Below are 18,425 nucleotides of genomic sequence, written 5' to 3'. Positions count from 1 at the left end.
CCTCCGTTTGTGTCCGCTCTGCGCGTTCACGTTGACAAAGCAAGGGAGGTGTGTGCGGCGGAGGAGGAGGAGGGGGCGGGGCATATTACTTGGGAGCAACGTTATCACACGCTTTTAATCGTCGAGCATACACATACACTGTTTAAAGAAACAACAACATAATAAAACGAACTTTCAAGGGCACTTTTACAGAGGGCAAAGGGCCACTGTATATACATATACTATATTCTAGCTCTGGTTTTGATTGCTAAACATCTCATTTATGAGAAAAGTTGACATGTTCTAATGTTGTCAATCACAGATATTAAAGAACCTGTCTGAGGTGAAGATCAAATGTAAGTTACACTGCCCTAAGTGTTTTTTTCAGTGCAGATTCCTTTTCTTTCTGTCACATTAGCTCTGACTGAACTAAAGAGCATATTTTTATGCAGGATGAGAACTGTCTTTTACACCAGAATCACGTACCACATTTGGAATTCCTTTTTATCTCTCAATTTGATCCTTCTTTTCTACTTTTTATCCATGTGAACATCTGTGAATTTAAAACAGCTCTGTATACAGCAGCCTTGACTTTGAGATTTTTGAATGGCTTCAGGGATTTGCCTCAGTTCAGCAACTGGTTTTAAACGATCAGGTCTGGCTCAGAGTCGCTGCCTTATTCATCCTCGAGATGTGGACGTGGATGAGGTTGAGGCTTTTGTGTACAAGGTCTCATCAAATACTTCTTCAAAAAAAAGAAACATTCCTGTGCCATTTATCATACTCACAATCCTAAACTGTCACCTCATGTTGAAAGCAGTGTTTGTGAAATAAATCACTGTGTTCTGTACCATCAATGGGTTTAGAAAACAGCCCCGGACAAAATAGACATAGTCCCCTCCATGTACTTCTGAGCATTTGATGAACATTTTAAAACAAAAACGAAGAATGATCACCGAGTGGAATGTATGAATGGTCCTTTATCAGCAGCTTCTCAATACAGCACACAGGTGAAACATGAAAACAGAACATGTGTAAGTGTAAGATCAAGATATTTAAACAGCAATAATGTGTTCACTTCAAAAAAGTGCTTGTTCATAACAGACTCCAGTAAATGCCAAACAAAACCCAGGACTGTCTCTGCTGCCATCTGCTGGCACAAAACCCCACACATGTAAACATTTTGCAGTACACAAAGTGAGGTTTCCCATTTTGTTTAGTCCATTGATGGATGACTTTATCACCTCATTTTCACCGTGACTGTGCTAACATTCAGAGAATTACACATCTCGACAGTCTTCATCTCCATCCTCACATCAGGCCCCTTGTCTGAGGTGAGGGTAGCTCTGCACGGTGCGGGCGATGCCGTCCTTCAGGCTGACGACCGGTTTGTAGCTCATGTCCTGCTTAGCACGCTCACAGCTGTAGTAGTGGTGGGTTCCAGCCAGAGCCACTCTCATTGGGGTAAATGTGGGTTTGAATGACACTAGTGGACGCAAGATCAGAGCCAGCAGCCAGAGGAGGAGGGCCAGTCCGTACACAAAGGTGTAGGGCAGGTGGTAGCGCGGAGCAGCGTATCCCAGTCCGACCAGCACGTCGGACATGAAGTCCCAGAATCTCACTGGCTCGTCATTAGTGATGTGGTATGGCTGAAGCAGAGGATAAAAGACCAAATATTTAATCTTGCGAGGACGGCACAGAGATGTATGCCGGTTGGATAAAAACGTTCCTGTTTGCTCACCTTTCCACATATAGGCGAGTCTGACCTCAGGTGTTCAGCAGCCAGGATGTGTCCATGAACGACGTTCTCCACGAAAGTGAAATCCACCAGGTTGGTCCCATCGCTGTGGAGAAATATAGAGAAACACCACTGAATATAGAGTAAGTATCATTATCTGCACTTTGATCCCTGGAAAAACATACTTTTTTCAACACCAATTTATGGAATCTGTTTTGAGAAAATAAATGACTTTAAAATTCTTTAGTGGAAGCTGGTCCGCTTATGTTCTTGCAGTCAAACACAGTGCAACTTTCTGCTCTCACAATTTTTATACATAAGTTTGATACCCATGCCAAAGTATTAAAGTCCAATATCCAGCCCTAGAACAGAGTGTCCAAAAACAACAAACAACTGTCTCTCAACACGTTGGTAACATTTTTTGAGAGCTGAAGACCTATTCTACTTCAACATCAAACTTTCCAAAGAAGAAAGGCTAGTGATAAATGGGTTTAGACGTAAATGGTGTGTATTTATAAAGCGATTTTTTTCGTCTTGATGACGACTCAAAGTACTTTACACAGTTTTGTTATTCACCCATACACACCCCGTCACTTAAACATTCTACATTTAGTGTTTTTTCTATCACACATCTGTCATACCTATTCACACACTGGGTACATAGCTGTCAGAAGCTATGTGGAGCAGCAGGTTAACTGTCTGGCACATGACACGTCGGCATGTACATGTGGGATAAAACATGCAACCTTCAAGTTGGAAGAAAAAAAAAAAAACTCAATGACATTCTATAGAATTCATTGATGGATGAAACGGCACTGGTGTAAATTACTGGTGATTAACCTGACCCCCAAAAGCATACCCAATTTTGAACTTCATCTTGCCCCTGCGAGCCGTGTCCACCAGGATAGGAACCAGCTGTGGGTCCCGAGGGCCAAAGATGCCATGAGGGCGGATGGCGACTGTGAAGAAACCGTTCTCTTTGTCACAAGCTGCGAGGACCAACTGTAACAAAGAACATTAGATGACATATTAACTGTTGACTTTAATCAACGTGGCTCTGGATGTTTGCCTCCTTCACTTGACTTAGATGTGACTGATATGTGAAGAGCGTGGAGAAGATGACATGCAATTAGAGGAAGTCTAGATAAGATGAAATCACTTCTGCGGCTCAATATCATATTGTTGTCTAATTATTAATCTAATTATTATAAAAAACATGTATCTGACAAAAATTCTCAATCACTGATTAATTCAGTCAATATCGTTTTTTCCCCTCACGAAACATGAGAAGTTGGAACGTTTTTGTCACATAACATGACTTTCCAAAATAATTGCCAAATACTGCCATAAATAAAGATTAAGGTATTACTCCAGTCTTAGCAGCAATATGTAGACACGTATAAATCCTAACCTGGTTATTGTGTGTTCAGTGGAGTTTTTCACAGGAGTGGACGCAATGTAGATGCAATCATAATTAGATTGTGCTCTATAACACGTAAACAGGAATACAAATGCAATGTTCCTTTGAAAACAATCATCTGAAAAATGCAATTTTCAGAATAAAGTAAACTGTCTGATTATTGGGTTTCTCTGTAGATGTGGCCGATGATGAAACTTAAATTGAACTCATTCCTCTCCTACCTTCTCCTGTTCAATCTTGGTCTCTGTGTAGTAGTCGATGGGCTTCTTCGCATATGGTAGGTCCTCACGTCCATTCTTAATGTCTGTGCCTTCAAACACTACACTGGCACTGCTCGTCAGGACCAATTTCTGCCAAAAAGCAAACAGGTAAAACACTTAAGTGGCTCCTTTCAGACTTAAATGTAAAAAGAAAAAGGCTTGTCTCTGATCCTGTAGCTGCCTCACCTGTACTTGAGCTTCTTTGCAGGCCTGAATAACAGTGCGTGTGCCCTGGATGTTGACTTTCTCAAACAATGCACGGTTATCACTGCCAGGAGCTGGAGAAGCACAGTGGAATACCAGGGACACGTCCTTCAGCGCTGGCAAGAGAGTCTGCACCAGAACAACAAAGAGACCAGTTACCATCACAGCTGCAGCTGAAGATGAATAAGAGTTAGGGTGAGAGCATTGGGTTAAATGAAAACTTCACTAAACTCTTTAAACTCTTAAAATGGCTGTAAGAATTTTAGCTATTTCTTCAGTTGGGCCTCTACAACACATTTTCTCTGCCGCGTTCCAGTTCTCCCACCTGTCATTTTTGATTTACGCAGGAGTGAGGTGGAAAATAATCAATAAAAGGTAAGGTACCAGGTTGAAACTCATAAGACCTACAGTATCCGCCCTCACCTGTTTGTTGCAGAGGTCTCCCTGATGAAATGTGACCCCAGGCAGCTCGTAGCTCTGATGGATGTCAAACACTGACACAGAGTAGCCTCGCTCCAACAGCTTCTCCACCAGGTGTCTGCCCAGGAAGCCAGAGCCGCCGATGACTGCACACCGCTTATTACCCTGCATCAGGACAACATATGGATTATATAAGTGTTTTTAATACATTGAAAACTGTAGTGTGTAACCCAGACGGGACAACAGCAACACAAAACTAGCAAAATGTGCCGACTGTGAATGGATTCTACTGAAATTCTACTGCTCAAAAAACCTAGTTGTTCAGCAGTTAGACAGCGTAAACCCTTGTTGCCCCTGCTCTGCTGCTGTATACACACAAATGCCACTCTCACTCAGGCCTAACAGTGTTAAGGCCCATTTATAGTTTGTGCAAAAGACAGAGATGACTGCCAGACACTGTGGTTTTATTCGAGGGGCTATCCAGCAGAGCAAGTTGTCAAAGGTCACAGTGTGACATACAAAAACACTGAAAACACTGCCATCAATCTCTCTCATCAGAGTAATATTCCCTATTAATGGGACAGCTTACATGAAGTGGTCACCAATACCAAATCCGCTTGCATTTTATTCTATTTCTATTAAGCACATTAAAAACTAGAAAAGCACTCGGAGAGCGCAGACCTCCACCAAGGCACCTTGGCCTCGTCAAACAATATACACCCTGCCATTGTTGTAACCAGTGATCATGTTATGGTCAGACAGCGAGCGTTGTAACCAGTGATAGTGTCTACGGATCACACACACAATTTAATCACTTGTTCCTGGTCCCATTGCGGACATTGCGAAAATGTCATCCAAATACGTCCGTGACTTTTCAAATTTTGTTGCTAACTAACAAACAGACAGACAGACAGACAGATAAACAAACAAACTCCGGCAAAAACATGACCACCTTGGTGGAGGTAATAATCCCTTTTCATGGTCGCTATGTTCATTGCTGCCTGTGACTTGGTGCTCGTCACTGCCCTCAAGAGGAAGTATTGTGTAAACCTCCAAAACACAAATGACGTACGGAAGTATGCAGTGGAGATAAAACATAAAAAAATTAAGTATAAATATATAGAGCCCGTTTTTAGATAAAGGGCCTACAAATGTACACAGTTTGCGAACAGAGGAAGAATGAAAATGTCAATAAAAATCCACCAAAAGTTACGCACTGCAGCTTTAAATCAAGGTAAATGACAGCACTTAAAAAAACTGGACACTCACCGGCCTGAGACGTGTGGCCATGACGACTGTGATAAGGCACTGAGGTGAAAACCTTACAAAGACAGCAGCTGTATGTGAAGAAAAGTATCATTAATAACTTAAAGTGTACAGAGGAAAACTCAGTAGTCAGTTAAACTTGTTACCTGTGCTCAGTCGGTACCGCTTACAACCGTCCTGCTGTACCAAGACCAACCGTGTACAGCGTGAATCAGCTGAGTGAGAGCAGCTCTGTCATTGGCGGAGCTGACGCTCAGCACAAACATGGCTTCAGCGGACGGCCAATCACATACAGAGTACGTCAAAGAACGCCACAATTCAAGCCAATCAGGGTCGAGAACATGTTTTATCATCCGCCCACCTCAGAGACCACGCCCCCCGAATGACCGTCAACATTAATGTGATTGATTTCTAGTTTCAGTTCACTTTTCTTCTCTAATATCGTGTTTTTTTCTTGTTCTGGTCACACAGTAAGATGTAATATGGCTGTTTAGTTATATTAAAGGGCTATATTTTTTGTACTTAATTGAACAACTGAAAATGTACAATTTCCATACATCCATCCATCCATCACTGCTTTATCCTCCACATGAGGGTAATTATATTTTATTATATTATATTATATTCGATATTCACAGCTGAATTATTAATTAATTATTATTAATTATATTAATTGTTGTTTTTAGAACTATAGATGACTATTCACAGATGGCATGTAAATAATGATCTATATTATATTAACTTATCAGAAATGTAGTGGCTATAAAATGTTATCTAATAGTATCTGTATTATATTAATAATTATGTATTATTGTATATACGCATACTTTACATTACGGTGACACATGAATACACATTAGTGTTGCTGTCGTTACTTAAGTAAAGTGTTTGCACTATTTAATCCATATATTTTGTCACAAACTTCCTCATTCCCCACAATCTACTCTACAGTAATGTATATGAACCCTGTGTGAAATTCAGGAGCTTTTAAATTCATATTTTCTGAATTCTCTGCATTTTTTTATGATCGTGTCTTTTCGCCCCCGTGATTTTCAGCAACCAATCATCTTTTTGCCCGACTGGTGCGTTTCATTTCAACCCCGGCTCGTGTCCGCCTCGCCCTGTGTGAACACACGAGCGGTGACAGAACGTCTTCAGACACATTGGGATGAACAAATGAAACACACCCCAGGCTCCATCACCAACAGCAGCTAGCTGAATCTGTGCATGGTGGTCGCTACAGGCTGTTATTTCCTCTGCATTTATTTTGCTGTTTCCGGTAAATTAAAAAAAAGCAGGGTTATGTTTTAAAGAATAAGAGATTATCGAACATTTAGCGCTGTTAAAGGGTTAATTTGTGTCACTGGTGTGACGCGGAGGTCGTTTCTGTCTCTCCTCTTCCTCCCTGAATGAGAGGGAGGATTCTTCTTCGCCCTGAGGAAAACATTGATTGCTCAGTAGATTTGCAGGTCTCTGTCATTTTAGTCAATCAAACAAACAGTCACTAATGGTGAGTCAAAATGTCTTGTACTGTCATTATAGCCTAAACCTTTATTAATGTGTTGTTATAGGTTATGGATATTTACATAATTCTGGTTTGTAGGTGGGGAAACTAATCCAATAATACACCTATATATAAATAATTTTGGTGTAAACAAGGATGTGCTTTTGCATCATTATTATATTTATTATTACCCCAACAGGCAACCAGTGCCAAGAGACCATCCCTGCAGGGTCCAGTGCCCCCTCCTCGCAAGAAGACTGCCCCCAAACCAGAGCTGACCGAGGAGCAGAAGCAGGAGATCAGGGAGGCATTCGAGCTGTTTGACACAGACGGTTCTGGATACATTGATGTCAAAGAGCTCAAGGTAAACACAATCAATCGGTCAATCAATCAACAGGTGTTGGAGAAACTAACTAACACTTTCCTCTGTCTGTCTGTGTGTGTGTGTGTGTGTGTGTGTGTGTGTGTGTGTGTGTGTGTGTGTGTGTGTGTGTGTGTGTGTGTGTGTGTGTGTGTGTGTGTGTGTGTGTACCAGGTTGCGATGAGAGCTCTGGGGTTTGAACCAAAGAAAGAGGAGATCAAGAAGATGATTGGTGAAGTGGATAAAGATGGCACAGGGAAGATCTCCTTCACTGACTTCCTCAGTGTCATGACACAGAAAATGGTATGGATTGTGTGTGAGAATTAGTGACATCTCTTATTTGTCTCCTATTTCATGTTTTTATGACTACCTCTTATCTTGTTTTATTGTTGTTATGACTTCCTGTATGTCTCCCTTTATGATTTTATGATTTTATTGCCAAAGGCAAATTTCCACCTTGTTGGACAATTAAGTTCTATTCTTTTCTAGTCTATTTTATCTAATGGTGAAACAGCAGAGTGTAATGAAACTTGCTGGCTAGTTTGTCGATTCAGGCTGCCGCAGAAACATGGTGACGCAAGATGGCAGCCTCCAGACATATAAAAGGCTTATTTTAAGGCCATGAAAATCAAGTGGCTTTATTTTTAAGTGATTACACACTTACGCATTTCTGCCAATTTCTGCCCTACTGAATGTTTCACACTCGGCTCTCATTGCGTTCAAACTTTAACAGTGTTCCTGCAACCACCATTAGTCAGCCTTACTAAGGTAGTGTTTTTTGGGTAAAACAGCTCTCCATTTGCTGTCCCTTCAGGCAGAGAAAGACTCCAAAGAGGAAATCCTAAAAGCTTTCCGGCTGTTTGACGATGATGAGACCGGAAAGATCTCCTTCAGGAATCTGAAGAGAGTGGCCAAAGAGCTTGGAGAGAACCTGACAGATGAAGAGCTGCAGGTAAATATGTAATCGCACAGCACAGGCTCGTTGTTTTCACATCTCATCATAGACTGTAGTTGTTTAATAATGTCAACACACCTCTGATGCTGCGTTTGTGAAGGAAATGATCGATGAAGCAGACCGGGACGGAGACGGAGAAGTCAACCAGCAGGAGTTTCTGCGCATTATGAAGAAAACCTGTCTGTACTGAAGAAACAAGTCATGGTGTTCTGGTCGGTGATGCAGTATCAAAGAGTCAAAGTGGTGGTTTTACATGTAATGCTGCTCTTATGTATAGATGTAGTTCATTCACTCATTTCCTCCTGCTTTGTCCTCCACGCGAGGATCACGGGGAGCCGGAGCCAATCCCAGTTGACGTAGGGGAAAGTCGGGTTCACTCTGGACATCGCAGGGCAAACATCCATTTACTATCATTACACACACACGAAGAGATCATGCAAAAGTTCTATCTCAAACCTTCCCTCATCATTATTGTTATTATGTCGTGCCATACAAAGAGGTTTACATGTTGCACACATCAAATAATATCCCAATCATTGTCCATTGATTTAAATTAAATGCTGTTAATAGAGTCATAAATAAAATATGTAGAATATTGGTTCTTAGTGCCTGCCTCCATACAGTGACACAGTACATTGCAGAGCTTTGATTTACAATACAGTTTGTACATTTTGAAGATTTAGCCATCTATAGGTGCTTGAATTATACTATGTTTCTTCTTCTTTCAATGTTAAGCTGTGAGGTAAGCGCTGATGATCGGGGGAATGGTGTCTCACCCCAGCGCTGGCTGCAGATTTGTGCCTGTGCCTCTTTTAGGGGGGCGATCACAATCAGGGAAGCTGCCCAAACCTCTCTGACCTGCACACCTTCCCCCACACGTCTCATCGGCTAATTGTTGGATGTGTTTTTCCTTGTAGCATCTCGTGTTTAACTTTCTGTTGTGTACATTTACTCTTCGGTGTTCTTGGCAGTTTTGTACGGTGAATTATGGAGCAGATATACAACATATTTATCTTTGTGAGACAAATTAAATATACTAAAGCTAGTCCTGTCTTTTTTTTATTTTTATTAATCATTATGAGCTTAATGATGCATTTATAATTCAATAGAATAGAATTAGCTTTAGGGAGCCTCAAGTCTGGAGCTGGAGCCAATCCCAGTTGACCAGAAGAAGAATGGCAGCCTCTACAAAGCAAGGCAACGCTTGCCTTAAGTACATTTAAAGACTCATTCTCAGACTAACAAAAACTGAGCTATTTTTATTTTGTTGCAATTATACATGTTACACCCAGTATCTATAGCTCCTGGTCCTGGGGAGCCACCGTCCTGCATGTTTTAGATGGATAATGGTTTCTTTTACAGTCCCCTAATTGCCAAGTATTTACCTGGTAAATTCATGGTAGCACAAAAGTGCTACTAGGTAATTACCAATGGTAATAAGAAAGTAAATACAATGAAACTATGGACAAAATACTGAGCATTTACCTGGTAACTATACAGTAAATTATAGTGTGTTATTGGGTAATTACTGCTGGTAATAAGAAGGTAAGAACGATGAAACCATGGCCAAAATACTGGGTAATTACTCCACGTCGGTGAGGGTGCTGTGGTGGGCAGCGGGACAAAAACGGTGTTGGTTTCATTGTTCTTACCTTCTTATCACAGTCTAATACCTAGTAACACACTTATGTTACCATATATTCACTGGGTAAATAGCTAGTAATTTGGGGACTGTAGCTATCTGCTTATTACCAGCTTATAACCCAATATAATAAAATTTACCATACAGCTACCAGGTAAATACCCAACATTTTGGCCATAGTTTCATTGTAATTACCTTCTTATTACCAGCAGTAATTACCCAATAACACACTATAATTTACTATATAGTTACCAGGTAAATGCCCGGTATGTTGGCCATAGTTTCATTGCATTTACTTTCTTACCTAGTAGCACTTTTTTGTTACCATGAATTTATCAGGTAAATAGTTAAGTAAAATATAGTAACGCTCACACATGCTGACCATCTCCATTAGGCAGTAGAGGATGATTACCTGTGTCTCAGTCTTTATCAATGTCACACTGCAGTAGGTGTCCATGGTAGAAAGCTCAATTTGATCAGCCACTCTTATTTGGTTTCCTGAGAAAACACAAATCACAAAAGTTGTGAGAAGGTAGGTAGCTAAACGATAACACAAAAAAATACTTTTAGTGGCTGTCAAGAAGGGAAAACATGAGACGTACTCACCATTAATACAGCAAATCCATTATCACACCTATTCAATCTGATCTGGTGATTCAATTGTTTTTCTGTTACACACAAGGAGAAGAGGCTGTCGGTTTAATCACTTTCACAAACCCCCGCCCAAGTAAATCAGCTTTGTTATCAGGATTGAAGCAAAGGTACAATAATAGAAAACAACACTTTATTATAACATTTAAAGACAGGAACAGCAAATACTTGTAGATTAAAAACATACATATATATCAAATCATACGTATATACAAAACAGGAAGTATGAGTGTTATTGTTCAACACCAGCACAGTAGAAAGACACAAACAGACTTACATAAAGAAAGACCCAAAAACATGAACTTGCTAATGACTAGGCTCATTTTTTCCCTGTTACACCAGATCCAGTATATCTTCACATACTGACACAAAGTATAAAAATAGAAACAGTACTCATATTCACAGCTGCTCCCTGATGTAAGACTAGTTGCCTGAGGTATTTGAAAATCTGGACAGGTTTCTCATGATTGCACAGCTCTATGCACGTCACCTCAGCTTTGACTGAGTTTAGTTTTGGAGGAAAAGTCTGCACTGAGCTTGCGCATCACTTCTGCGTGGCTTTGTCCAGCTAGCTCCTGTCGTGTGGTCTTGAAGTTCTCTTTGACAAAGTTGGCAAAAGGCGTGGGGGCGCGTGGCTTGGAAGGAGTCAGCAGGGTGATCCGACCGTTGCAGAGGGCACACGCAAACCTCTCAGTGTCAAGAGACTTGGAATGACGGCCAATACTGTGAAGAATGACAGCAAGAATTAGGTGGAAAGTGACCTGGAAAATGTTGAATAGTATTATTATTATTTTAGAGCATATGAGGGTTGACTTACGTATTCTGGCAACGGGTGCACTGATACTGGAATTTGTACTTGATGTCATAAGTGTGGCAGCGAGTGACCATGGGCAGCTCAGGATGCACAACTGTGGACTTGCGAGCATAAAACTTCCAGAATTGTCCATGTCCATCCCTGACACCATTAATCAGCCACGTTGCAGCGTGACACATCTCATGTATCAGTGTGTCCCTGAGACGATCTGGGAAGGATGGACAATCAAAATAAATCAAAGTAGAAATTTAAATATATATATACACAGTGGTGCAAAAAAGTATTTCGTCAGCCACCGATTGTGCAAGTTCTCCCACTTGAAATGATGACAGAGGTCTGTCATTTTCATCATAGGTTCTCTTCAAATGTGAGAGACAGAATGTGAAAAAAAATCCTGGAAATCACATTGTAGGATTTTTAAAGAATTTATTTGTAAATTATGGTGGAAAATAAGTATTTGGTCAATAACAAAAGTTCAACTCAATACCACGCAAGATCTCATCCTGTGGGGTCAAAATGATCATGAGAACGGTGAGCAAAAATCCCAGAAGTACGTGGGGGGACCTGGTGAATGACCTGTAGAGGGCTGGGACCAAAGTAACAAAGGTTACCATCAGTAACACACTACGCCGACAGGGAATCAAACCCTGCAGAGCCAGACGTGTCCTCCTGCTTAAGCCAGTACATGTCCAGGCCCGTCTGAAGTTTGCCAGAGAGCATATGGATGATCCACAAGAGGATTGGGAGAATGTCATGTGGTCAGATGAAACCAAAACACAACTTTTTGGTACAAACTCAACTCGTCATGTTTGGAGGAAGACGAATGCTGAGTTGCATCCCAAGAACACTATACCTACTGTGAAGCATGGGGGTGGAAACATCATGCTTTGGGGCTGTTTTAATGCAAAGGGGACAGGACGACTGATCTGTGTTAAGGAAAGAAAGAATGGGGCCATGCATCGTGAGATTTTGATTCAAAACCTCCTTCCATCAGTGAGAGCATTGAAGATGAAACAGGGATGGGTCTTCCAGCATGACAATGATCTCAAACACACCACCCGGGCAACGTAATGCTCCGTAAGAAGGATGTCGAAGTCCTGGAGTGGCCTAGCCAGTCTCCAGACCTCAACCCCATAGAAAATCTGTGGAGGGAGTTTAAAGTCTGTGTTGCCCGCCGACAGCCCCATAACATCACTGCTCTAGAGAAGATCTGCGTGGAGGAATGGGCCAAAATACCAGCTACAGTGAGTGCAAACCTGCTGAAGACCTACATCAAATGCTTGACCTCTGTCATTGCCAACAAAGGTTATATTACAAAGCATTGAGTTGAACTTTTGTTATTGACCAAATACTTATTTTCCACCATAATTTACAAATAAATTCTTTAAAAATCCTACAATGTGATTTCCAGGATTTTCTTTTCACATTCTGTCTCTCACAGTTGAGGTGTACCTATGATGAAAATGACAGACCTCTGTCATCATTTTAAGTGGGAGAACTTGCACAATCGGTGGCTGACCAAATACTTTTTTGCCCCACTGTATATATATAAAAATCAAGCAGATACATTTTGTTACTTTACTAAAGCATTACCTGCAGAATCACAGACTTTCTCCGACAGTTCTATGCGGGCGTAGCGGCTTCCACTGCCTCGCTCCTGCCCTGTGATACAGTACCCTGCCGTTTTCCGCATCTTCTTATTCCAGGTCACTGACATGTCGGCAGGAAACTGGAAAATCGAAAAGGATACGTCAATCGAGCAACCAGACATAATAATACAGCAATAACAAAAACAATATTTCTTCATTTAAACAAATGTCTGTTAGATTCAAACCATTGTCAAAAGACTTTTCACAAAGCCCTGTGTTTCTCAGTAAAGCGATGTAGTCACTGGACCGATCTAAACAAATCATTCCTGCTGCTGCCATTCATCCTACTGGATGTCAAAAATGCTCTGGACCAATAGACTGGAATGGATTCACTCAATGAGCCGACTGTCACAACAAATCACTGGTACAATATATCATGCGCAATATGTCTCTGCTGCTAAGGTAAATAATGTTGCTCTTATAAACCCTGTAGGTTTGACAGCATAATTTCCGATTTAACCAGTAACTTTGATTCAAGTCACATGAACTGTTTTTCTGTGTATACTTTACAGTCACACATTCCATATATTATTTAGTTACATCTATTGTCATAGAACCTAAAGGTCATATCTCGTAATAAGAAGATACATAATTAATTAATCCATCTTCTACCACTTTATCCTCCACATGAGGGCTGCTTTGCTAATCCCAGCTGACATAGGGTGAAAGGCAGGGTCCAGCCTGGACAGGTCGCTAGTCCCTCATAGGGCCACATAGAGACAAACAACCATCCACTCTCACACTCAAACCGACAGTTAATTTAGAGTGTCCAATTTGCCTAATCATCATGTTTTTGGACTGTGGGAGGAAACCGGACAAAACCCACACATACACACACAGGGAGAACAAGCAAACTCCAAGGAGAAAGACCCTTGTTTCGACTAGGGTCGCAAACCTGGGTCTACAGGCTGCAAGAACAAACTTATGTCATGTTAAGGTATATATTTTTATCTGCTGCTAATATTGTGTTTTCTTAATCTTGTTGTTATATCAATTCTTAAGAAACAAATGTAACACACCCAATTTCCCTGCAGGGATTAATAAAGTATTCTGATTCTGATTAAAGCGAGAACGCTGTATAATGAGTGAAAAATGCCCATGAAAAATTGCAAAAGCAAAATTCCACGGTTCAGAAAACTCAGTGCGACAGCATAAACACATCTTGCCCTCTCCATCAACATTAACATCAACAAACATTAACATCAACAAAACAAATGCAGCTTTAAATCAGACATCTGTATGAATAAAATTAACACAACAAGGGAGAGTATTATTCGTCACCACCTTGCTGTCGAATACACTGGTGTTGTACAGCTGGTAGAGTTTAGCAGTGAGGTTTTCCTTATTCTTCTTAAAATTTTGGACAGAGCTGGAGCCTGGGTTTGAGAGTGACTGTAAGAAGCAGCCTGGGGTCTTACACAGTGCTACCCTACAAGATACGGAAAGACAAATGTCAAACTGAGTGACCACCATTGCCGAACCCACATTACAAAATAGGTAAATATCATTACAACCACTGAGAGTTTGTTCAACATTTAAAGTTGTACCTAAAACCTGGTGAAAAGCCCTCGTACCTGCTGGTTGGACAGTGTCTGGGTTCTGTCTGACTGACTGTAGGTTTCAAAATGGTGGATTTCCCTGGTGTTTTCAGAGGTGTTTCCCCTAATGATTTAGAGGCTGGTGTTGGGCGTCTCTCTGTGGGAGGAATTAACACAGGAGGCTTCTTGCTACTCTCTAGATTTCAAAAAGGGAAAAACAAACACAAAACTAAAGATATTTATCAGCTTCATAAGTACAATGAAGAGCTTTGTTGGTTTGTGGTTACCTTTGATGTTCTTGGGTGAGAATGGCCTGTCAACGAGTTTGTTTTTCATTTTCAGCCTCTCCAGCAAGGATGTAAACTCCTCATCAGAACTGGCAGATTCGTCCAGTTTAGAGGATGCTGAAGAAGTACACTCGGGCAGTGTTGTTGGTGTTTTTGGTGGATGAAAAGGAAATGGAGATTGGACAGAACAGACAGGTGGTGACGGCAAATGCTCATCTTTACGGCACAGAAGAGCATCATCACTGTTAGATTTTGTGGCGGGTTGAGGTTTGGAGTGGCGGGTTCTCCAAGTGCTCTTGACCAAAATATCTGACAAATCATCGTCACTGTCAGTAAAAAAGACTGGGGACTCCAATTGAGACAGTGGTCTCCTCCGTGGAGGCTTGGATGCTGGTGTGTTGCTTTTCTTTGGCACTGAAACACAGAGCAATCAAACATCCATATCAAACACATTTAGGTCAATGTTGCTTTTCTTTAAAGTTTTACATCCACATTCAAATTGTGCATTAAAATGTCATACCTTTAAAAGAAAATGGTGTCACAAAGTCATCACCTGATGAATAATCATCCACAATGAAGTGTTTAAGGCTTTAAAGAAAAACAGAGGTAAATCACATATTTTCAAAAACAGGCTTTCAGTGACTTTGAAAATGAGAAACAAATACAACACAATCTCACCTGTCTTCACTCTCACTCTGTGGTTTTTTATTATGCTTGGTGGTAGGCGTTTTCACTTTCTGCAGAACTTAAACATGGAAGAGGATGAATTGGAGGGAGTATATAATCCACAATGTTAAAAGTTTGGCTCATTTATTGTCAGTAATTATGAAACAGAAAGGGGTTACTTACATGTTTCAAAATTGTCTTCATCGTCAGAGCTCGCCACAACTACAGTTGGACTGGAAAAAAAGAAGGAAATTGTTTAGAAGTCATACTGCCATTAGCCCAAACTTTCATGAGAAAGGTAAAGCAGGACAAAGATGTGCTTCATGAAAAGACTTCCTGTAAAACTTAATTTCCATACTATTCCTTCTTTGTAGCGCTACAGGTTTTCTGTGCAACAGGTTTAGCTCTTGGTGTCGCCCTTCCCACGAGAACTAAAGAATAAAAAGACAAAATGTACAAGTTAGTGTGTAGACTCGCTCGATCGTCATTTTGCATTTAAATTAACTCACTCACATTGGTCAAAGTCATCGTCACTTGACTCGATCAAAGACTTGTTTCTGTAGTCATTGCCCTTGGAGCAAAAGTTCTCCTTCTCCGCTTCATCTTCATCGTCAGAGAGCCAAACTGTTGTCGGCGAAGCTGATCGATCTACACATGGATGTCCGCTCATCGCACCATGACGAGTCTTGCCAATTGTGCTCATCAACTAGAAACAGTTAAGACAGACAAAAAACAATACAGATAAAATTATTAACACCAAACTGGAATGCAGCTAAAAAAAGTGTTTTGTCTGAATGTCACAAATGTCACGGTTGCACTTCCCCTCAGCTCCATTTAATATATGGGAGAAGTAAAAGCAGTTAACGTAATAGAAACGCTATAATATTTAGTATTTTATAGCCCTAATGTTGCTTAGTGATAAGGGTTAACTTTTCTTTTTAATTCTGATTTTGCAGTCAGAAACTTGTTGACACTGCAAAGTGCACTAAGCCTTTTTTGTATGCAAAAGCTAATTTGGCAAGGTTTAGTTTTATTTAATTGCCAATTGAATGTATTTAACATTTGCTTTGTACAAAAAAATGTATTTGAAATATATTAGTAAACTGCAAACAAACAATGCAAATTTGGAGACAGAACACAAGAAATCTCCCCAAGTACCAACAGTGCCTATGTCTGTACATATATCAGTGAAAAGAATCAACACACCTTCCTCTCTGCTCTGTCCAGTCCTCCTTCCTGATCGTTCCACCCCATCTTTTTAGAAAGTCTTTCAAATAACCTGCGGTTATCATCATTCATAGTTTCCTCTTTCCTCTGCGAGGACAGTGCACATACAACATTCACTGTCATTTAACATTTAAAGTCCAGCACTCACATCAAACATTGGATTCACGTTAAACAGAGTTAAGTTCGCGGGCGTCTAACACATATATATAAATATTTGTTATATTTAACAGGGTCATTTAATAAGCTAAAGAGAAAAAGAGGGGAAAAAATGCATGTATTTGTATACAGACAAAGCGGCCATAGCTACAGTCGAATGTAATCGTTTGCACCTTGTTTCGTGATACAATGTTCCCTAAAACACATAACTTTTATAAACCAATACATTAACAAAAATATGGATGGGTGGATAAAATGTTATGTTACCAAACGCTGGTTGTCTGTAGTCAATGTAAACACGGCACTTGCGGTTAAAACAGATGTCGCTCAGAGAAGACGATAGGGATTCAAATCTTGTGCTCCATTGAACCGGAAGTTGTCACGGAGACATTTGACCAATCGGTACGGGCTTCAAATGACACGTGACGTTCCGTGTACGGTAGCCGGTACGGTCAAATTTTGCGATTAAATGTTAACAAATTTTAATTATATTTAATTAACTGATTTTAATTAATTAATGCTAGTCCCACTAGCACGAAGTGTAGTCACAGACATAGATCACAGATATATGTGACGTCATTCTTACTAGTCAAAATATATCTATCTATCTATCAGCTAGCAAGCTGTAATTTTAGCTAGAAATGACCTAACCATCTATCTATCTATCTATCAAGATATCGTTTTAGCTAGCAATTGTCTCTGTCTGTCTGTCTATCTATCTATCTATCTATCTATCTATCTATCTATCTGACACACATTTGAATGAGCAGTATCAATACTGACACAGTATAGCCTACAGTAGACAGGGTTTTCATAGCATAATTTATTCGTTAATCTATAATAACATTGCAGCATAATGTAAATCAAGTAATTAAATCTGTACTTTGACCAATAACAGCACAGTTGTTTCATGACAACAGTGAAGTACACTGATGTATTTATTTACTTAGAAACAAAGTGTTTACAAGCTGGGTCAATGCTGCGTTGACCAAACTCAATTCGCTGTTGATTTTTATCATAAGCGAAGCAAAGAAGAAACTAATTATTGTGGTCTGGGACTCAGTGTATGATGTCAGATGTGTGACATATTTGTCTCAGGTTCATGACGTCACAGCAGATCAAAGGAGAGCGTTAATTCATTTTTAAAGCATAAACAAAAACTAATCCAGAATGGATTTCTGGAACCCTCCGCACAACAGTCCAGTCAATGCGTTCTCTTTAGTTTATTCTTCAGTATGGAGCAACGAGAGGGCAAGGACAACTCTGAAGAACAAGAAAATGGTATGATGATGAAACTGCAATGTCTAAAAAACTGATTGAGAGCTGCTTTTGTGACCACATTTCATTGCAATCCTTTAAAAAAACATCAAAAAGCTGTACTTTTTACTTATTTACTTGTATGCATATACTTATATTCCATGCCAACAGGAATATGGTCCTCAGTTTATTTTGCATTGTCATGTAAGGGTTGTGATTTGTCTTTCTCGCAGTGAAAAAGCCTGTAGAAGAAGAAACATGTGAGAACGTCCAGAGCCTACAGGAGGAGGGTTCACCTCACACAGATGATTATGATAATGACGACGATGATGACGATGATGATGATGATGATGACGATAATTCGAATTGTTTTGCTCCCACCTGTGAATCAAACATTCTCCATGGCACATCGGACAGTGACGGGAAATCTG

The 18,425-nt window shown here is 40.3% G+C and overlaps 3 protein-coding genes across 3 annotated transcripts; 1 reads left to right on the top strand and 2 right to left on the bottom strand.

Moving 5' to 3' along the window:
• Positions 1-1,272: 1,272 nt before the first annotated feature.
• nsdhl (NAD(P) dependent 3-beta-hydroxysteroid dehydrogenase NSDHL) lies at positions 1,273-5,481 on the bottom strand. The gene is made up of 8 exons (XM_083890616.1): positions 5,434-5,481; positions 5,291-5,358; positions 4,025-4,186; positions 3,584-3,730; positions 3,359-3,487; positions 2,577-2,719; positions 1,721-1,823; positions 1,273-1,628 (listed from the first exon to the last, which is right to left on the bottom strand). The coding sequence occupies exons 2-8, from the start codon at positions 5,309-5,311 to the stop codon at positions 1,296-1,298; spliced, it is 1,038 nt and encodes a 345-aa protein (XP_083746742.1). The 5' UTR covers positions 5,312-5,358; positions 5,434-5,481; the 3' UTR covers positions 1,273-1,295.
• A 1,380-nt stretch (positions 5,482-6,861) lies between these two features.
• On the top strand, positions 6,862-8,297 carry cetn2 (centrin, EF-hand protein, 2; the record flags this gene model as incomplete). Its single annotated transcript, XM_083890796.1, has 5 exons — positions 6,862-6,882; positions 6,991-7,155; positions 7,327-7,455; positions 7,967-8,104; positions 8,208-8,297. The coding sequence occupies 5 exons, from the start codon at positions 6,862-6,864 to the stop codon at positions 8,295-8,297; spliced, it is 543 nt and encodes a 180-aa protein (XP_083746922.1).
• A 2,594-nt stretch (positions 8,298-10,891) lies between these two features.
• gcna (germ cell nuclear acidic peptidase) lies at positions 10,892-16,653 on the bottom strand (the record flags this gene model as incomplete). Its single annotated transcript, XM_083890795.1, has 12 exons — positions 10,892-11,123; positions 11,218-11,422; positions 12,808-12,943; positions 14,148-14,292; positions 14,438-14,597; positions 14,689-15,102; positions 15,209-15,276; positions 15,367-15,433; positions 15,538-15,587; positions 15,713-15,785; positions 15,868-16,060; positions 16,561-16,653. 12 exons carry the CDS (start codon positions 16,651-16,653, stop codon positions 10,892-10,894), a joined length of 1,836 nt encoding a protein of 611 aa, XP_083746921.1.
• Between the last annotated feature and the right edge of the window lie 1,772 nt (positions 16,654-18,425).

The sequence above is a fragment of the Microchirus variegatus genome (assembly GCF_963457635.1).
Source record: "Microchirus variegatus genome assembly, chromosome: 6".
NCBI lineage: Eukaryota > Metazoa > Chordata > Actinopteri > Pleuronectiformes > Soleidae > Microchirus > Microchirus variegatus.
This window is presented reverse-complemented; position numbering and strand designations above follow the sequence as displayed.

Excerpts from the sequence above, each read along its gene's own strand:
- nsdhl (XM_083890616.1), bottom strand. The coding sequence starts at position 5,311 with ATGGCCACACGTCTCAGGCCG. Across the intron at positions 3,488-3,583 it reads GCAAAGAAGCTCAAGTACAG|AAATTGGTCCTGACGAGCAG; the intron begins GTGAGGCAGCTA and ends GCTTTTTGGCAG. Across the intron at positions 1,824-2,576 it reads AAGATGAAGTTCAAAATTGG|CGATGGGACCAACCTGGTGG; the intron begins GTATGCTTTTGG and ends ATTTCTCCACAG.